At 44.2% G+C, this 20,309-nt stretch overlaps 1 protein-coding gene across 1 annotated transcript in view; it reads left to right on the top strand.

Moving 5' to 3' along the window:
• The window catches only part of ccdc102a (coiled-coil domain containing 102A), a 93,387-nt gene that overhangs the window by 56,675 nt on the left and 16,403 nt on the right, over positions 1–20,309 (top strand). The window contains exons 2-7 of the mRNA XM_074667200.1: positions 608–1,062; positions 2,094–2,474; positions 11,520–11,761; positions 12,161–12,269; positions 13,649–13,765; positions 13,999–14,208. Coding sequence (XP_074523301.1) covers positions 700–1,062; positions 2,094–2,474; positions 11,520–11,761; positions 12,161–12,269; positions 13,649–13,765; positions 13,999–14,208 — 1,422 coding nt within the window. The 5' untranslated portion in view covers positions 608–699. The remainder of the gene's footprint in view (positions 1–607; positions 1,063–2,093; positions 2,475–11,519; positions 11,762–12,160; positions 12,270–13,648; positions 13,766–13,998; positions 14,209–20,309) is intronic.

Below are 20,309 nucleotides of genomic sequence, written 5' to 3'. Positions count from 1 at the left end.
GAGGTGTGTTTTTGTGAAACAGTGTAGAGGTCAGTTGATGTAGGGGTAGCTTTATGAGGAGGAGGAGACCCTGAGCTCATGGTAGAGATTAAATGATGATGCTCATATTCTGCCTGGAGTGGGGTGGGGTGGGGTGGAGTGGGGTGGAGTGGAGTCTGGTTTAATCAGTGGAAGGTGGGGGAATGACAGAGAAGTGCAGATAGCTGCCTGCTGAGAGTACGATTGGATTTTTCAGTCTGCCCTCTGGGAGTCTGTCTGAAATTGGTTCAGTAAATGTTTCTGTGAAGTCCTCAGACGTGCCTGAGATTGTGTGTGTGTGTGTGTGTGTGAGTGTGTGAGTGTCCTGCTGGCCCTTTGTTCTTGTTTAGCATCGAGCTGTTTCCATTTAGCTCAGACGTGTTTCCCGTGTGGGCTCTGTGTGCCAGCTGTACGCTTCGGCCAGCCGCTCTGCCTCCCTCAGGCTGTCAAAGTGTGTGTCAGTGACGTCTTTCCAGCCCGTTTATTTACAGAGATCAGATTCATTTATCTTTGTGATCAAGGTTCAATTATTTTGTAAACACATGATATCAACAGGTGTGTAAAGTTTTCTGTCTGTGTCTGTCTGCAGGCTGATGTTTGGCTGATGAAGATGACTCTTTCCTGAAAATTCCTGCCGCTTTCATCTTCCTCACTGTCATTACACACACGTCTGCCTCCATCATGAACCACACCCCCAGCCCCCACCTGTCTGAAGGTGGGAAGTCAGCTGGAGGGAGTCTGCTGTGCAGCCTGGGTCTGGGGCACGACAGGGGGATCCGCTCCCCTGATAGTCTCACCCACACCCCGAGTCCCACAGGAGGGACCCCCAGCTCCAGCCCTCCACTGCTGCTGTCCCCAGGCCTGGGGGGGCTCGGGTTGGGGTCTCTGGGGGCTATGTGTGAGGGAGCCGGGGCTGACTGGGAAAGCAGGGAAGAGCTGAGGCTCAGGGAGCTGGAGGAGGCGAGGGCGAGGGCGGCTCAGATGGAGAAAACCATGAGGTGGTGGTCGGACTGCACCGCCAACTGGAGGGAGAAGTGGAGCAAGGTGAGCCCCCAGCCTCTGTTTCTGATCACACTCCCACCTGATCACAGGTTAGAGCGGCTCAAGCACGCTCACAGTCAGCGTCTGTAAAGCTTCTGTTGAGAACGGCACATATTTTATTTTTCACAAAGGTTATTTTTCATTGCAGGGAGTTACTTAGCAGTTAACTGCAATTCATCTGATCACTCTTTACAATCTGAATTTCCACCGTAAGAACTGAGGCAGCAAACTTTGTGAAAACCAAAACTTCTCAAAACTGTTTGCCACAGCTGTAGGTCAGTTTTTTGTGCAAAGATTTTTAGGTCACTACATTTTACTCAGTTACTGAGTTAAAAAGAAACGTAAAGGATCCAAGCTGTACATCAGCAGTGTGCCTGCAGCTGATTGGCTGACATCCCTGGTGCTGTGATCAGGTGAAGTAACATAGAGGAGGAGATGAACACGCTGCTCAGAGAAACAGAATTGATGGAGCTGACTCATCTTTCCAACCACAGAAATGTGACTCACAGGTGAGCCTAAACCTGATCTGAATCAGAACAAGCCGTCCTGCAATCCGGACCCTTCATAGGGAACTCACAGCAGGCTGTGACTGGATGTAGGGAGTGTCCACAAAGGTCCAAATTAAAAAAAAGAGGAAACTTAGAAATTCAGGAACTTTACCCTGAATCTGTTGTAGTCACATTAAAGCTCTCCTGTTGGTTAGACTTTAACTCTCAGCACAGGGAGAGATGTTCGGACTGGATCTAGAGCTCAGATCGGACTGACCTTTTTTCACCCCTCCTGAACGTTATTCCACTTCTCACCAAAGAAACTCTTCCATTCTTTACGCGTGATGACTGAGGGAGGAGAGTTCACCAAGTCCAGATTTGGGGAAATGAAAAAGACCAACAGTGTCCCAAACTTAAACACTTTTCTCTTGTTAGGTATAATGAGTTAAATTAGCTGTTTGAAGGCTCCATCATGATATAAACGGCATAATCAGGACGATTCATTGAGAAAAGTTGTTCAGCTGATTGTTTTATCTTCCCATTCAGGTTCGTGCAGAGCGTAACCGTGCACGTGATGAGGTGCGTCAGCTGAGGCAGCGGCTGGACACCCTCACCAAGGAGCTGACGAGTGTTCGACGGGAGCGACAGGAACTGGTCTCCGAGAACGAGACGCTACGACAGGAGACGCTGCGCCTCCGAGGTGACTCGGCTCCTCCTCTGTCTGCCTCTTCTCCATCATCCTCCCCAGCACACCCTTCCTCCACCTCCTCTCCAACAATCCCTCCGTCCTCCCCGGCTTCCTCCTCCTCATCGCAGGTCCACACTGATGGCAAACCAGACGGGGTGGGGGAGGGACCACCAGGGTCTCCAGAGCCAGAGCCGGTCAGAGACGTGGACTTGGACAGACAAAAGATCGCTCAACAGAAGGTGAGTCTTTGCAGATGAACATCGATCCACAAACCAGATCCAACAGATCAATATGTTTTTAAACAGTCTACCTTCATACGTAGTGTGCAGCCAGCTGTTTGTAACAGCCAGTGTCCCATCATGTGTTGGTAAACAGACAACCTTTAAGAGCTTAAAGGAGTGGTGGCGTCTTCTTGACTCTGGCGTGTGCAGTGTGACCAGACTCTAAGTCAGTGAATCCAGGCCGCGCTGGCTGCTGTTCTCCAGCTCGCTCTCCAGAAGTGTGTTTGTGAGCGTTTGGGGGTTGTCCTATTTTAGGGATAGCTGTGTGCATACCCACTTTTATTCACACACACACACACAAACACACACATGCAGTCCCACCATGTTTTCTTCCCTGAGGGCTTTGTAGTGCCGCAGTACTTCTTCTCTGTCATATGGTCTCATGGAGAGCATCATTAACTTTCTTCTGACCTGTTCAGCTTTCCCATGGACACACACCAAACACTAAGAGTCATTAAACTTTTAATGCACTGAGGTCTGAAGGCTGTTGAAAAAATTTTAAACAGGAAAGAATGGAAATCACAAACCTCCTGTGGTGAAATCACCATTTTTTCCCAGGGTCATTGTATGCAGAATATTCTTCCTGCTGCAAACTGTTAACAGTGGATGCAGCAGGAGTTGATTGAGCCCCCTGATCAGAAGTGTGAGTAGGGAAGTTCCTTGAAAGAAGATAAAAAACCTGACTTAATGTTGGCTAAAGCTCTGCAGTGTATTTGGGTCACCATTCCTCAGAGCCAGTTTCCTCTTGTAGCGTCCTCTCCTCAGCTGCTGGGGGCCTGTCCCCCGCTCAGTCGTACATCACGCCATTTTTTTATCGTTTTTTTAGCAGCGCCTCAGGAAGGGCCTGATTTCCTCAGAGGCTCCAGCGGTCACACTCACCTCCACCTGTGTGAAACTTAGATTTTTTGGAGACTAATGCAACACATTCAGTGAAAAACGCAGTGGCTGAAGCAGCTGCTTTCTCATCATTGGTTCAAGTTTTTCCATTATGCACCTTTGTCGTCTCCCCGATATTATATGTTATATAATGTTCAACTTGTTCTGCATTGTTGTCGTCTGTTCGGCAGGATTTTATTTTTAATATAATCTGACACGTCACTACACATTATTCACATGGACTGTTTTTTTTCTATATTAAGGGTTTTCAAGTGTTTTTCTGTGGTGTAAAAACAGCCTCTGTTCTTCAGTTCACTCTCCACCTGTTCAGGATCATAAACATCAGAACAGGTTTCACAGCACAGTGAAAAGTTGCTCTTTCAGGGCAGGGGTGTCAAACTCATTTCAGTCCAGGGGCCACATAAAACCCAAAATGTGCTGGACAGCGCTTAGTAAGGTTTAAATAGTGACGACTCCAAATGTTTCCTTTTTTTTTAGAGCAAAAATATTTTTACAAAACGTTATTAACAAACTGGGTTATTGCCACAAAAAGTGCAGAGTCATCAAAGTTTATCAAAGTTTGTCCTTCAACCTCTTAGACACGACAAAACATTTTTTCATTTTTTTATTTTATTTTATTTTTTTTATTAACAACCCCGTATGTGTGCGCTACTTGTGTGCAGAAGCACTGCGGAGTATATTGCTTTATCAACTGACGTGGGGGAGTTAACCGCCAAAAGTCACATTCTTAAACTAAATACCATCACTTATATGGATGGTAAACAGCTCCCAGGTTTGTGAAACAGCAGTGAGTGGACAGAAGAGATCAGCAGGTGGACAGATATTAGGAGGACAGACTATTTTAGAGGAGAAATCCGTCACTGTCATTCAATGCTCATGACTGCATTATCCGTGGACACTTACCAGACTGTGACAGACCAGGATGTAAACATGTGTCAGTAAATCAGAAACTCTCCCAAACCAAAGAGAGCACACAGACTGCTGAGTCTGAGACCAGGTTCATAATAGTAGAACCAGAAAACTACATCCAGAGAACTGCACCAAATCAGAATATTAATAGTTGAGTATTTCGTGGTTAATAGACTGGTTCATCGTTTCATAATGTTCACTAATTTACTGTTCACTCATTTTCATCACTCATCTATTCAGATCTTTGAGACTCCAGAGGGAGAGCGTTTGTAGACTCAATCACCTTTGATTCACATGAACACACGCGCACTGAGCATTGTGGTAGTGTGACTCGTCAGGTAGCACCAGTGGCAGCTGGTGATAAAAAATTTAGGGGGGGCGCAGTTATGTAGAGGATTAAACAAAAAGTGAAAAAAAAAAACAAAAAAAAAACCCAGTACAGTAACTAATATAAGACATCTAAATAAAAAACACAAACACAATCAACTACTCAAAATATATTTACATAGCACTTTTATTTGAAAAATAGTGCTTCACAGAAAAAAAAACAAAATATACACACACACACACACACACATATATATAGATATATATATATTTTTTTCCCTTCAGTACTATTACTTGAACATAAATTTGGCCCTCCTTTCTTTCAGTCCAGCAAATTTGTCAATAACCTTTTGGTTAAAGTCAGTCATTTCAGTTACTAGCCCCTTTTCCATCAACAGCACTGCTAGAGCATTCAGTCTCTCTTGGGTCATAGTATTTCGGAGAAAAGTCTTTATTCGTTTTAAAGTTGAAAAGCATCTCTCAGCCTCAGCAGTGGTCATTGGTGTGGTGATGATGATCTTTAAGAGAGTAACTGTTTCTGAGAATACCTCCCCAAGGTTATTTTCCACAAAGAGGTGGAAAAGGTCCACAGCACCACAGCAGGCTTTGAACTCATCCTTGCTGTAAATAAGACTAAGCTCTGTCTTCAGCTTTTTTCCATTGAGCATGGGGTAGGCATTCACAGTGCTGGTCAGCGCATCTTCAGGAAAGGTCTTGTTGTAATGTGCAAACTGGTCACTTTGCAGTAGGGTGGCATTGACAAGGTGGTTTGTGAATGAGAACCGTTCCTTTGTGTCCCAATATGGTATCACAGACCTACAGAAAGAGGAAAGCATTGAAAAATATTAATTCCAAATTTAAAAGATAAAAACATTTTTTTTTTTCAGAATCATTTTTTTTTATATGTATAAGACTCTTTAGATAGACTTTTAGCAAAAATACATCCTACTGTGGTGATTAAAGAACCAACGAAAAAACATGGCAGTGGTATAGTTTTCTAGTGATTATCAAACAATTTAAATAAATCTGACAGTTTAGATCTCATTTGCAGCTCCTATTTTGTGTTGAGATACCATATTACACATTTACTGCTGTAGATGGGAAAGTTGTGGCCAGCATGTCTGATTGACTCTTGTGAATCCAGGGGGGTATGCCACGAAGCTGGCTAAAGAAGGCTGGGCTATCGCCGGTAAGCGTGGCTTGAATAAGCTGCCACTTTAATCTGAGCTGCAAGTCGTTCCACTAACGAGGCTCAGCTGATTTTCAGAGACGCTTATTCAAGCCAGGCTGATCCAAGCTGCGGCTAAGCGCGCGTCCGCGGTAGATAAAAAGCCCCGACGTGTCGATTGTCGAAATGACCAAATCATGTCAAAACCGAGAGCGGAGACGTTTCCCTCAGCGGAGAAAACACTCCTCATGGAGTCGTATGATGACTACAAAGTGAAAATCACATAAAAGGGCGATACGGTGGCAATAATTAAAGCCAGAGACGCTGCTGGTTCAAGATTATCATGCTTATGTGTCAAATCAACACTGACTGTTTCTGCTGAGTTTGATGACCCTTTTTCTTCTCACTCTGAAGCTCCTCACACTGCTGTGGCCCAGAGGAGATTGATCTTGATTAAATTAAAGCTGTTCATATACATAGGCCTATATACTTCATGGGGTGATGTTTCATCAAACACTGACTAAAACAGCAGAAAAAGACATGTAGATGAGATGTCATTTTTTTTAATTAGAGATGATTCAGCTGTCAGATGAGATGTGTCAGTGATACAGTGCCCTATATTTAAATAAGGAGGAAGACACAAAGTTATCTCACCATGTGGAATCACCTTTACATTATCATCATGATCAGAACGGACCGCCGGTAAAGGACGGTATTTAAATGGAAAATTGTGGCTGTTGTCACCTTTTATATCATAAGACAATTTCTGCCTTTATTCTGTTATATGTTGACTGTACTTTGAGGGTGACAGAAGAAAGAAAATCAATTATTTTCAAATAGTTACCACAAGTGGGATCGAACTCACGCCGCAAATAAAACGTGGATCACCGTGCGTCTGTGCCCTACTCTCTAACCTCTCAGCCACCAACTTTCTTCCAATGTTGACAGACAGTCTAGTATCTGACATGTCTTGACTCACGGTTATTCCAGTCTAGTATAACTGGGGTGGTTCACCTGTCAAAGGATCACGCAGGTGTCCTAAAGCGAGCTCAGGGAAGACGGAAACCTCCCGTGGAGCTGAAAGACAAAAGCTCGCTTGATCTTGATTTTCAGTATGAATACGGACCGTGAAAGCGGAGCCTCACGATCCTTCTGACTTTTTGGGTTTTAAGCAGGTGTCAGAAAAGTTACCAAAAGGTCTCAGTTTACGGTTCTGAACAAAAACATCATCTATTACAGGTATAGATTAATTTAATGTGACACCTGCAGTTCACAAGGCGTCTTTTAGAAGCCGGTCTGACCTTCTCTGAGACGCAGCTAAGGTAAGCCTGACGTTTAGCCTGACCGGGACCAGGCTAGTCGCACTGGCTAATTTACCATGGTTACCAAGCCACGCTAGCCTTAAGCCTCGTTTGTGGAACCCAACTCTCGCTAAAGTTAGCGCGGCTAACCCAAATAAGCCAGGCTTTGAGCTAAGCCAGCTTCGTGGAATACCCCCCAGGTCTGTGATATGAGCTGGGTCTTTCAGCACAAAAGACTGGTGTATGGACATACACAAAGCAAAAAAATCTAATTTCCACATAATCATATTCGACTGCCAAAGTATATATTCCATTGGTGCATTTATTGTGATACAGTATTAGTTAATTGCCATGTTTGTTTATGTTGCTTAATCAGTACTCTTCTGTTATTTGTTATGTGTAAACTCTGAAACTCATGTGTCTCCCTGACTGGAGAAGCTATTGTGGTAAGCCTGACCAGAACATATACAAAGAACTTTTAATACACCACGTACTGCAGAATTAATGCATCAGTCCATTTTCTTTATGATACATGAATTTGGTTACATTTTCGTACACTTCTATTAACACAGAGAAATTAAAACATCCTCCTTTACTTTTCAGTAAATCGGTGGTTAAAACACTTTATCTCACCTCCTCTGCAATCCTTTGACGTTCCTGTGGACTGGTTGTTCGTCGTCTCTTTGTGGCCTGGGAGCTGCTGCTTTCACCATGGCTTTGCTCAACCATCGTGCAGACAGAGTTATCCGTGCCGGTCGTTTGAAACAGTACACAGGGGAAGCAGTAAAACGAGTTACTCACGGAGCCTCCACTTAGCCAGCTACGTTTCCCGTAGCTACCCCGCGAGAAACCGCGAGTGTTAGCTCGTCCTCTATCACTTGTCTGCTGTGAATCTGTAAATCGGGCTGGTCTGGCCCAAGCTCCTTTACTCTTTTCTTTTCTTCAAGGCTGCGCCTCGCAAAAGGGTATCTCTGTAAAGAAACAATCGTGTTGTCCGCCGTAGTTCCACTTGAAGACGCCATTCCGTAGTTCTCTATCATTCACAGTGTAAGGCCAAGTGCGCATGTGTAAATCTAATGATGCGTTTACATGATTGACAACGTCCGTTGTCTAATTACATGTGACGAAAAAATACAGTGACGAATTTTTATTGGCTACTAATCAAAGTGGGTGTCTCTAGGGCGCAATTTTTGCGCCCCGAGCATGGCCCCGAGGGGGATCCCTGAGGTGGCAAATGAGAGAGAGTTCTGCAGTCACATGCTGGGCAAAAATCGAAGGACGTTCATACATCTACATTAGACCGGCGCCCCTTCATTTGAAAGGACGTATTTATAAGAAAATCCTCTTCAATTAAATAGTGTACGTTTCTAAAAGGCTTTTATGAGGTAGTACAAAATGCATTTTGTTTGAATAATGTGTAATAAATAATTATATGATAATAATGATATTTTTTGATATATTTCTGGGGAGGTCGGCGCCCTTGCGCCCTCTATTGGCCAGACGCCACTGTGTAGCACATATTGTCAGTACACTGCCCTCGCTCTACTCCTGTGTTCCTGTCATCGGTCCCATCTGTCATAAAAACTAAAGGGTTAAATTTTGGGTAAATATCATCAGGTTAACTCATTCCTTTGAAATAAATCATCAGAATCTGTGTCACAACAGAAACATGGAGACTGAAAGCATGGGAGCACTGAGATCATACCCTGTGTGGGTCTACTGCAAGAACTGGTCCCTGTTATGCAGGTAGCTTACTTTCCCACCCTACAAGCAAACACGCTCGTACACACACACACTCACACACACCCACACACAGTTGCTTTACTCGTGTGTGTATGAGCTGTAAGCTAACACTGGAGCTGTCCACCCAGCAGCAGTGAATAAAGATCGCCGTCATCTCATTTCATGGTTGACCTTCAGCTGACTCAGTCACTGTTTCTATGGCAACACACACACACACACTTGCACACACACCTCTCATGGTAATGTACAGAGAGGGTATGTCAGTCACAGTGAACCCTGACCAGTGTGGTGTCAGTGTGTGCAGCAGGGTTTGGTCGGGGCAGGGCTGGACTGGGCTCAAACACAGCTCAGCCTCACTTCCTGTCTCCTTCTCACGGTCTCACAGTCTCACAGGCTGAGTGCTTCCACATGTGGACCAGGGTGGTCCTCTCTCTGACCGACACCTGCTCCACTCTGCGGCCCTCTGCTGGACGTGGCCTGTAACGACAGCAGCAGCAGCCTCAGCTCTGCTCTGACAACAATACATTACTCAGAGTGAAGCTGTTATCAAAGGGTCCTCTGATGCTGTCATTTGTGGATCTGCTGAGCCTCATGAATCAAGAGGACAGACAAGTTTCTTCACCCTCTCTCAAAATAAATCAGTCCTGTTTACAGCCTCTGAGGAGAGAGTTAAGAAAATAAAACAAATTCAAAGACTGAATCATCCAGTTTTGCTCTTTTTAATCTCAGTGAATGTTAAAGAAGGAAAGGGGGGCAGGTGTGTCAGACAAATTATTTACATCAGTTATTTTCCCTTTCTCTTGTAAATATTTAGCATGAAAACAGATCTGAGTGTCACGGTGAGCACAGTCAACTGTCACTTTGTCTTAAACTGTCAGTGATCCCTTCCTGTCTTCAGGAAAGGTGTATTGTACTGTTTTTGTCACATGACTAACAGCTCTTAAAGATCCTTATTTTTTCTCTCTGGTGATTTAGAAAACCTTCAGCCTCTGTCTGAAACACTTCATTTCCAGGTGGGTGTTTCAAAACCAGCTAAGGCCTGTTAGTCTGATGTTTGAAAATTACATGGTGTCTGATTTCCTGTGGTGGGTCCAGTTTAGAGAGAGGGTCTAATCTGCTCTGAAGTTCCCAAGAGGACAGATCACGGATAATGAACATGTTTGCATCCAGGAGTCCTGTAGTGTGTGGGGTGCTCTGAGAGGAGCTGAGCAGGTACAGCGTGTAATGTCACTGTACCAGAACAAAGCCGATCAAGACGCCAGCCGACTGACGAGGTAGGCACCATGATAAGGAAACCATCAAACAGAAAACAAAAAAGTGATTCAAAAAAACATTGTCAGTAAGTGGAGGAATACATTCTTTTTATCCATAAAAGCGGGTACTTGGCTGTTACTATATTTGAACGGGGAAACACAAACTAAGAAAGTTTGAAAACCCCTGGTTTAAAGCTTTCGTTAGCTAACTCTGAGATTAATGTGTGTGAAAAGTCTAAAAATTGCCCTGGTAATAAACCATCAACAGTTTAAGGAAGGTTTACTTGATTATGCTTAGTGTAAACAAAGCAAAATCAGATTTTTCATTGTTTGAAAACAGGACTGACACATGTAGATCAAAATCTTTTAGGAGATCAGAGACAGCTGCACTAAGAACTGGACCCAAAAATCACAGGATATTCCTAAGAATATAAAAGCTAACATGACAGCAGTCTGTCGCAGGAAAGTTTATAACATGATTCTCCCTGCCCCTCACAGGACACAAAGTCAGTCATAGGACTGTGTTTGGGATTTTCAGAGAGCATGGCCATCCCAAGATGCACCCTGCCTGCCAGCGTTACTGCTGACCCTTCATCCTATTACTCATCATATAATGAAAAAGCATCTCTGTTCAGTCTCAGTCTGAAGAAGCTGCTTTAATTCAGACAAGCTGCACGCGCTCTGATCCTCTCCCTGGGTCCATGGTGCTGTGGTTTAATCCCCCGCTCTCAGCTCTCAGTCAGTGAATAAGAAATTTATACCATGAACTCTTCGAGGCATTGTCATGATTCTCGTAAAGCAGCACACAGTGTGACGTGTCCGTGAGAGACAGACCTCCCATTTCACATCTGGCAGAGGCAGTGGATGACAGGACGGGGAAACTTTTAGCCTCTCAGTGATGGAGAGCAGACGGTGAGACCACACTGAGTGGAGGAGAGGAGACACATATCCAGTTTATTTCTCTTCAGACCATGAAATTAAAGAGACCTGCGGACACAAACGTACCTGATGGTGTCAGGCTGTGCTGAGAGAGCAGGCAGAAGGCTAACGTCACAGCACGTAGCCTGGAGCGCAGACGAACAGGAAGGAGTTTTGTGTTTCTGACAGGTCCTCTGGATGCATGCAGCTTTCTGAATTTTTTTAAAGTTTATTTCAAAAGTGTCATCTGTGGCCTGGAAAGAGAGCGATGCTTTGTCTCTGGCTCTTAAAGCTGGAAGACGTCTCTGTCCCTGCCAGCTGTTTGGAGCAGTGAAGGATTGTTTGAAGGATAAATCTCGCTGAAAGGATTATTCCAGGAACATGAAGCTAACACCTCGTCCACACAGCGTCCTATAATGCTGCTTTCTGGAATCAGAAACTTCCCACACTAAATGTCTGTTCTCATAGTCTTTCTTCTCTCCTCCAGGACCTGGAGGCCATCGAGTCAGTCCTGCAGTCCAGAGCCCCTGAAGGAGACCCCCAGGAGGCCTGGGAAAGTCGCGGTGGGTCAAACCTGGCCAGCTCTCGCTCATCCTCAGGTCTGAGCCGCCAGGAGCGCAGCAGACAGCTGTGGGAGGACATCAGCACGGTGGAGGAAGACTCCAGCAGACTCAACGCCCTGCAGCTCCGCCTGGACGAGTCCCAGAAGGTCCTGCTGAAAGAAAGAGAGTAAGACCCAGTCCCCTTTCTGTCAGAGCTGAGTCCAAAAACTGTCAGAGAAACTCTTAGGCCTCAGACTTGTACCCTCACAGGCGATGAAGACGCTTTGAAGAGGAGAAAGCTGAATCTGAAACCTGCTGCGCTCACTGCTTTAGTAGATCTTCTTTGGGCTGTGAGGAACTAACTGTTTCTGTTGGCTGTTGGTCAAATGTGTTTCCTCTTTCTGAACGTAATAAGCATCACACAGCTTTCATTGTTGACATGAACCTTAATGAAAAAGGTTTGAACAATGCAGGATTGTCAGAATAAAACATCAGTTTTTAAGTAATGAGCCCCCTCATTTACTGCTCTAACAGGACACTTAACGAGTGGAACTGAAACTGTCTGTGGCGTCTGTGTTTTCTCCAGAGACAAGCTGGCACTGAGTAAGAGCATCGAGAGGCTGGAGGCCGAGCTCAGTCAGTGGAAACTGAAATACGAAGAGCTCAGCAAGAGCAAACAGGAGGCCTTCAAACAGGTGAGCGTCCACGCTGCCACTCGCCTCAGCACACAGGATATGTCTGAGATGTTATAAGAGTGGAATGGTGCAGTTCATCATAATGCCTGGGTTTGGGGTTATTCTGTGTTACACCACCAGGGGGCGTCCCAGGTTTGCAGAGGACAGAAAAGGTGTCAGAAAAGCTCAATGAGAGGATGCATCTGATAAACCTGGTTAGGGAAGAAAAAGCAGGAAGTTTAGAGGATATAAGAGCTGTGAAATGATGATAAGCGATGTTTGGAAGATAAGCGTGGAAGAGATAAAGATGGCAGCAGGATTGAGAGAAGTGCTGAAGGTGAAGAAGGGAGCTGATGAGACACAGGCTGAGATTCAAGCATCAGATAAGAACATGGAGGGATGAAAAAGGATGCATGGGGAGTGCAGGTCAGGCTTATCTCCACGGCTGATGATCCAGATTCTTCACCACCACGGGGATGTTTGGTCCAGAAACCTTTAAGAAAGGAAGGAGGCACGTCTTCCTGTGCAGAAAATTTTTGAGTTAGTGGAATGTGGAAGCTGGGCCATTTTTAGAATAATGTTTTTTTCTTTTAATTTCCCCACAAAAATGTTGTGTAGTCAAGAAGCAGATCGCAACTTTAGTTTGATATGATTTAGGGATGGGCGAGCACAGTACTAGTGTCAGTTGTTGGGCAGGTACCAGCCTTATTTCAAAATAACGGTACTCATGAAGGCTGCTGATACCAATCCTCAAGGCAAAAAACTCTGAAGTCGAAATGGTAAGTCCTCCTCACCAGTAGTTGGCTCATCTTAAATCTGTTTACTTTTTGTCATTAAATAACAAAAATCTTACATGATCATTTTGGCTTAAATGCATTAACCATGATGAATTAATTACAAAAAACATGTTTCTTTACTAAAATGAACACATTTAAGCGATTTTTTCCACTCCAGACAAAACAGAAAAGTCCTCGGTGCACAAGCTCCTGGCATACCAATCATAGTGGTACACAAGATGACCCCCCCCCCAAAAAAAAAAAAACACACTGCGATCTTTTCTAAAGTTTCCTACTTCACTCTGTTCGGCTCAATTCTCCCTGAAATGATGTCAAACAGTGATTTCATGTCTCAGCCCCTCCTGTAACTTAATGCTAAAGGTGAAAGGTTTTTTTGTGCATAACCAGCATGCAAAGACCTACAAAAAGTCTCTAGTCGACATGGTGAAATCCAAACAGGAAGTTCTCTAATTTGAGTTAAATGCCAAATTTTGACGATTCATAGGGTGTGTATTTGAACAAACTTGTTAATTAAAAAGGTTTGGCACTGTGAAATTGAGCAACTTGCCCAGAGGATCAGAGCTGTGAGACCTCATGCCTGTCTCTCTCCTTATACCCACCCAGCTGAACCTGCTGAAGGAAATCCACCAGGATGAACTGGGCCGTATATCTGAGGACCTGGAGGACGAACTGGGAGCTCGAACCAGCATGGACAAAAAACTGGCTGAACTGCGAGCAGAGGTGAGGAGTCCTCTTTTTGAAAAGCACGTCCTGGTTTCATGCATCTCCAGCTTTTGATCTGTAGAGGGGAATCACACTGCCCCCTAGTGGAGGCCCTGGTGTTTTCAGCAGAGTGTTTCGGTGTGGTCTAAGCTGTGACAGTGAAACACACCTGTCACTGTTATTGATTAGTTCACTCAGACACATGAATCATCCCCAGCTTCTTCTTCTTCTCCTCTTGTGCCTCTGGGCAGATGGAGCGGCTGCAGGTGGAGAACGCTGCAGAGTGGGGGCGCAGGGAGCGCCTAGAGACTGAGAAGCTGGCCCTGGAGAGGGACAACAAGAAGCTGAGGGCTCAGGCTGAAGACCTGGAGGAACAGCTGACCAAGAAACGCAGACAGGCCGCCTCTGCTCTGGACACCGACCTGAAAGCCATCCAGACAGAGCTGTTTGAGAGAAATAAGGTAAAGAGAAGTTTTTCTTTTTTCTGTCCCTGAGATGTGAGCGTGTGGAGCAGTTTGTCTGTCTGCAGCCTCCAGCGTCTGTGTTTGATCCAACCACTGAACGCAGGAAACAAAACTACTGCTTTCAGGCTCTAAAAAGATACCAAGGTATAAAAAAAACACAGAGAGAGGAGAAGACGTGTGTGAGTGTGTGTGTCAGAGAGTGTGTGTTTGCCTGTGTGTGTGTTTGAGAAAGCAGAGACAGACAGATTGGGTTTTGTGTCGTGTGTCTAAACTTTGGTATTGATCCGCACAAAGAATGAGAAACAGAGCGAGCAATGAAGATGCTGGACACACACACTCTCACACTCTCACACAGACAATATCACACACACACACACACACAGAGTCATTGAAAGAAACACACACAAACACTCTCACAAGGTGATTGATAGTGAAATCATCTTCAGCTCCAGCAAGGCCTTTGGCACCACTACCACTCAGATTGATGACAATGTTACAGAGTGTTACAGAGCGCACACACACACACACACACACACACACACACACACACACACACACACACACACACACACACACACACACACACACACACACACACACACACACACACACTGGAAGAGTATAAACTGGTGTTTAGCTATCTCTGATCCCTCTTCAAGGCTGCTGATGGATGAATTTTATCAACAAATGTGTGTTAGTCTTAACACTAATAGTAATATTACTTATTTTTGAGTTCCCGCCAAGTTACTTTTCCTTTTCCACAAAGCTGGTGACTGTGTCCTCTCTCCTCGTGTTACTTAGTTTGGACATGGCCTCTATGTGAATGTCATCAGTCAAATTGCAGCAGGTGTTTTTCCTGCAGCCTATGAAGGCATCTGAGTTACAGGTTATGTGAAATACTCATCTGTTTCAACTGAGGACAAAAGACAGTTTTTTAAATCAAGCAAAAGTTTATCTAAGATGAAAGAGATCAGGACACAATCTACATCTGACCAGGATGCTTCCGTCGTCTTTCCTCCCCGCAAAACTAAAGTGATTTTAGTGAAACTTAAGTGAACTCTCTGCCTCTGACCAGAAACGTGTACTGCTCTATCTTTCAAGTGAGTCAGGGTTGCCAAGTATGTATGACAAATGAAAACAAGCACCAACAAAAATCTACCTGCGACTGTGCCTACAAAGACGCCCAGTTCTGCAGGAAACCCATAAACCTGCTCTGCCGCTCAGCCAGCGTGCATCATGAAATTGATTTGAGGATAATTGGATTTTGAATCATTTGTGGGTTAATATGTCCGAGAGTTACTGGAATAAAATTACTTGTGTTTCAACAGTTATTTGTTACACTACTCCTCAGTTAAACTAAAATTGTTACTATGAACACATCACTGTCCAACTCTAGAAATGATCTTAAAGTGTTCTCTGTTTTTATGAATTGATACTGAGGAGTAATGTGCCAGAACCTGCGCTGTTTTTCCGGGATGAAGACTCAGTTTCCCATGAGCACCATCACCTACTGTCGTAAAGAACTGACATTTGCAAAGGCTTGAATTTGTTTTGGGGAGCAGATCTCCTTTCGAGGCCACTTTGCTTTGCTTTCTGTGTTTCTATTTGTAGGTAGATAGAGCTACTTTTTGAAGGGTAAAAGTCAAACTTTGTAAATTCAGTCTGTAGTTTAGTGTCCAGAAGGTGATCAGTCTATCTGTTCAGTGTTTCTCACAGCTCGGTGCTCTGACACCTGTCTGTGACAGGTAACACCAGTGAATCCTGGTCATGTCAGGGATAGAAGGAGATGAACAAAGACAGAGTTTGTAGCTCTGTGCTGTAACAGTGATAATGATGATGACGATGCTGATGATGGTGGTGATGGTGATGATGATGGTGATAATGATGAAGATGATGATGATGAAGATGATCGTGATCATGATGATGATGGTGGTGGTGATGATGATGATGATGATTTTAGTGGAAGTGATGATGATGATAATGATGATGATGATGGTAGTGGTGGTGATGATAATGGTGATAATGATGAAGATGATGAAGATGATGATGATGGTGGTGGTGGTGGTGATGATGGTGATGATGATGATGAAGATGATGATGATGATGATGCTGGTGGTGATGATAATGGTAATAATGATGAAGATGATGATGATGATAGTGGTGGTGGTGATGGTGATGATGGTAATAATGATGAAGATGATAATGGTGGTGGGGATGATGGTGATAATGATGAAGATGATGATGATGGTAGTGGTGGTGATGATGATGGTGATGATGGTGATAATGATGGTGATAATGAAGATGATTGTGATAATAATGAGATGATGATGTTGATGATAATGATGATAATGGTTGTGGTGATGATAATAATTATTATGGTCGACAATGATGATGATGATGGTGCTGATGGTGATGATGGTGAGACTGCAATAGCTGTAGCCCTTGAAGTCCAGGTTTGAACCAGGACCAGAGATGCAAACGGATGACAGACTGAGTGAGCTTAGCTGCTCTGCTGCTGCTTTCTCAGGATCAGGATCAGGATCAGGATCAGGATCAGGATCAGGGTCCTCTTTATTCACCAGGTGTCTCCACTAGAAAACAGGGCATTTGACTCTGGTTGAAGCTGAAAACATGAGGAAAAAACTCAACTTCTCTGGCCTGTGAGGAAATCAGCCTGTCAGCTGAACTCTGTTTGGGAACCTTCATAATGAGGTTCAGAAAGGGGTCAGGAGCACATGCAACATGTATGCATTGACTTGTCATGACTCCTGTGGTCACAAGATGGGGTTGTTCACTCATCATGAGCAACTTTGTCACAGTGAGGACTGTGCCGTATGAAGAATGTCTGAACTGGAACACACAGTTTATAGATCAGCATTGAAACCAATAATGAAACTTTGCTCTAACTGAAGATGAGACTTCCACTTCAGTCCTTTCAGAAGCTATTTCTGAGTGATGACCCAACAAGAAAACACTCCCAGGAAGGATGTGTGTACAGTGACTGTGTGTGTTATAATCTCTCCTCTTCTTTGATAGCCTGATTAGCAGCTGGTGGAGAGGAACAGCCCCTCAAGGTTTCGCTCTCAGGTTTATTTAATCCTGCACGTAGCTGCAGACAAACCTACTCAACACCATAGTACCCGAAACTTTTATCATATCTAAAAAGAAAGGTTTCCATTTTGTTTACACTGTTTGTAGATCATCTGAAGCTTTTTGACCATTAAACAGGCGTGAGGTCAGAACTGGTGAATAACGTGGATTTCTGCAGCAGCAAAGAGCTCTGGAAGAAGCCTCTACAAAAATGAATGAATGAATGAATGAAGATGAGTGCACATATTACTAGATAAAACTTAAACATTACAGTTTTTGATTTCTCATTGATATTCTGCTTTTTTTTTTCTCTTCAGTGTCAGTTCAGCGTTGGTAAAGATGTTTCAGTTCAGATTCAGCAGCTCCCTCGTAGTGCAGGCGGGCTGAGAACTACTTATCAGTCAGTGTGTTTCCTTCACCAAAGACTGTGCTTCTTGTGAATTTAGTTGTTTTTTCATTTGTATCTCATTTTGAACCTTTCGGACAAAGAGTTTGAGCATCTCAGGGTCTTTTTGGCGTGTGAAGGGGGAAATTATTGTGAAATCAACTGGCGATTGTTGCTGTGAAAGAGACTGTAAAAAAACGGATGTCAGGTTTCTACAAAACTGATTTCTCTGGTGGCTGGGTCAAAAACTCAGGCCTCCAAGTTATTCCAGATGGGCTGTGGTCAAACTTTGAAAAACAGTTACACCTGGTAGAAATGTTTCTCTTCGTATGCTGTGGGGATGTAGAGATATTATTGGGCTGCATTCTGTTCAAGTCTTCTTTTATCTGAAAAGTTTCTTTTTCATCAGTTATAAGAGGTCAAAAACAGGATTTTACATTACTTTTGACAATGACTGACAGCTGCAGTTTTGTGTAGTTTTTTTTAAGAAATAGTAAAATATGTCAGGAGGGAGAGCCAAGAAGAGACAAAAAAGCCTTTTATCTGTCCCTCTGCCCCACACAGATTCTCTCCTGTGTAGACTCTGGCTGCACCATGGGGCATTTTGGCTTCAACCCGTACATTGGTGAGAGGCGGAGCCACTCTGTCCATTCTGAATACAGACTACGTGCTAAACCTGCAGAAATGAGGGCATTTTACTGGATTGTTGGAAAGCAAAACTTTCTGTTCGTCAGTCAATCTATGTTCTGACACTCGCCTTTAGTCATGAGCTCTGGGTTCTGACCCAAAGACTGAGTTCCCTTATACCTGTAGCTGGAATAAAGGTGTTTGTACTCAGTCTTGGCTTCAGGGTCAGGAGCAGAGCGGCAGCCTCTTTGCACTGACAGAAGTGAGCTGAGGTGGTTTTGGCAGGGGGAAAGGATGCTTCCTGGACTGGTCCCTTTGGAGATGTTCCAGGCCCTTCCAACCGGGAGGAGACCCCAGGGTAGAACCAGGACTCGTTGGAAGGATTATATTTTCCTCTTGGCTTGAAAACCCCTCAGAGGAGGAAGGAGAGGGACGCCTGAATCAGTCTGCTGCCCTCACAAATAGATGGATGTTTTTTGTCCTCTTCTGCATTTTTTTTAAGCATTCCTCTTCTTTTCCTCTCTTTGCATTTTGTGTTGATTTCCTTTGTGTTTATTTACATTCTGCCCATAAAAACCTCCCCCACTGTGTTGCTCCTGGGCAGCTCTAATTAAAAACCCAAATTTGCTATCCCGTGTGTAAGTGTGTGTGTGTGTGTGTGTGTGTGTGTGTGTGTGTGTGTGTGTATGTGTGTATGTGTGTGTGTGTGTGTGTGTGTGTGTGTGTGTGTGTGTGTGTGTGTACATGTACATGTACATGTACATGTGCCAGTGTGTGCTCAGTATATGTGGGGGGAGACGTTATTTCTGCATTAATGCTAAATTCAGTGTGTCAGAGGGGGATGGGATGATCTAAGTCAGTCCTCTGTGTGTTTGCATGCTGGGTAATATGAACCTGTTCATGGCGCTCTGAAATAATTGCTCTTACACACATTGTTGTCAACAAAGCTGTTTCTCTGTTACACTAGAATATCTGAGTGATAAATGGGTGTGTGTTTGTGCATAGGTCTGTGTGTGTGTGTGTTTGTGTGTGTGTGTGTGTGTGTGTGTGTGTGTGTGTGTGTGTGTGTGTGTGTGTGTGTGTGTGTGTGTGTCTTTTATCGGAGCAGATGTAGCAGCAGACTCTGAGGTCTCTCCAGTCAAGGAGAAACATTTAAGCGGCAGTTTGGCACACACACACACACACACACACACTGACACACTCTCATGCTCACATCCATCATTGTGCTTCTGTGTGTGAATACACAGATATTGACCGAACACTCATTCATAAAGGACCCTCACAAACACATTCTCATGAAGACTGAAGCCTCTGTGCACATACTCCTGCTCGTGGATCTTCCTGTAGTCGCTCATGTTTAATAGAAAGGGGGCGCCAGCCGCCGGGCGCCCTTCCCCCTCCGTCGCTCCTCTCAGACATTCATTACACCGTCTTGAAATGATGACACAGTGGGGAATACTGGGGCTCGGGCCTGTGTGTTTGCTGTGAGCAGTACAGTAGAAACCTTCCCTTTTGTCTGGCAGATTACTGGACACGGACCACAGCCAGGACACACAACATTCATCTCTTTGATTTATCCATCTTTGCTTTCACCACGCTGCGCCGCGACTTTGAATCTGAACAAACAGAATGTTCCAGGCCGTGTTTTAACTGAGATGTCAAAGCCAGTATTCAGGGAGAATGGTGACTATTGGAAATGGATTTTAATGCGGACACCAGGCAGTAAATCAGAGTCCTTATGTCTCAGTTCAAAGATAAAAGATTGAAAAATAAATAAACCTGCCAATGAGGTAAGACAAATTTACTGGTTTTAGGTGTGTTTTGAACAGATGGTCCAGGAACTTTCTGTAAAATAATCCCAAGAACTACATGGTTCCTGTGGTCCATTGCTTGTGGGCTGAAGGCCTGGGTATAACATGTAAATCAGGACAATGACACATGTAGAAGAAGACAAGCTGACTTCTTTATGTGAAGCTCCACAGTTAGCCTGTTAGCA

This window comes from Halichoeres trimaculatus, unplaced genomic scaffold (genome assembly GCF_033239565.1).
Source record: "Halichoeres trimaculatus isolate MK-OKI-2021-1 unplaced genomic scaffold, fHalTri1.1 fHalTri1_scaffold_3, whole genome shotgun sequence".
NCBI classification, from domain to species: Eukaryota; Metazoa; Chordata; class Actinopteri; order Labriformes; family Labridae; genus Halichoeres; species Halichoeres trimaculatus.
This window is presented reverse-complemented; position numbering and strand designations above follow the sequence as displayed.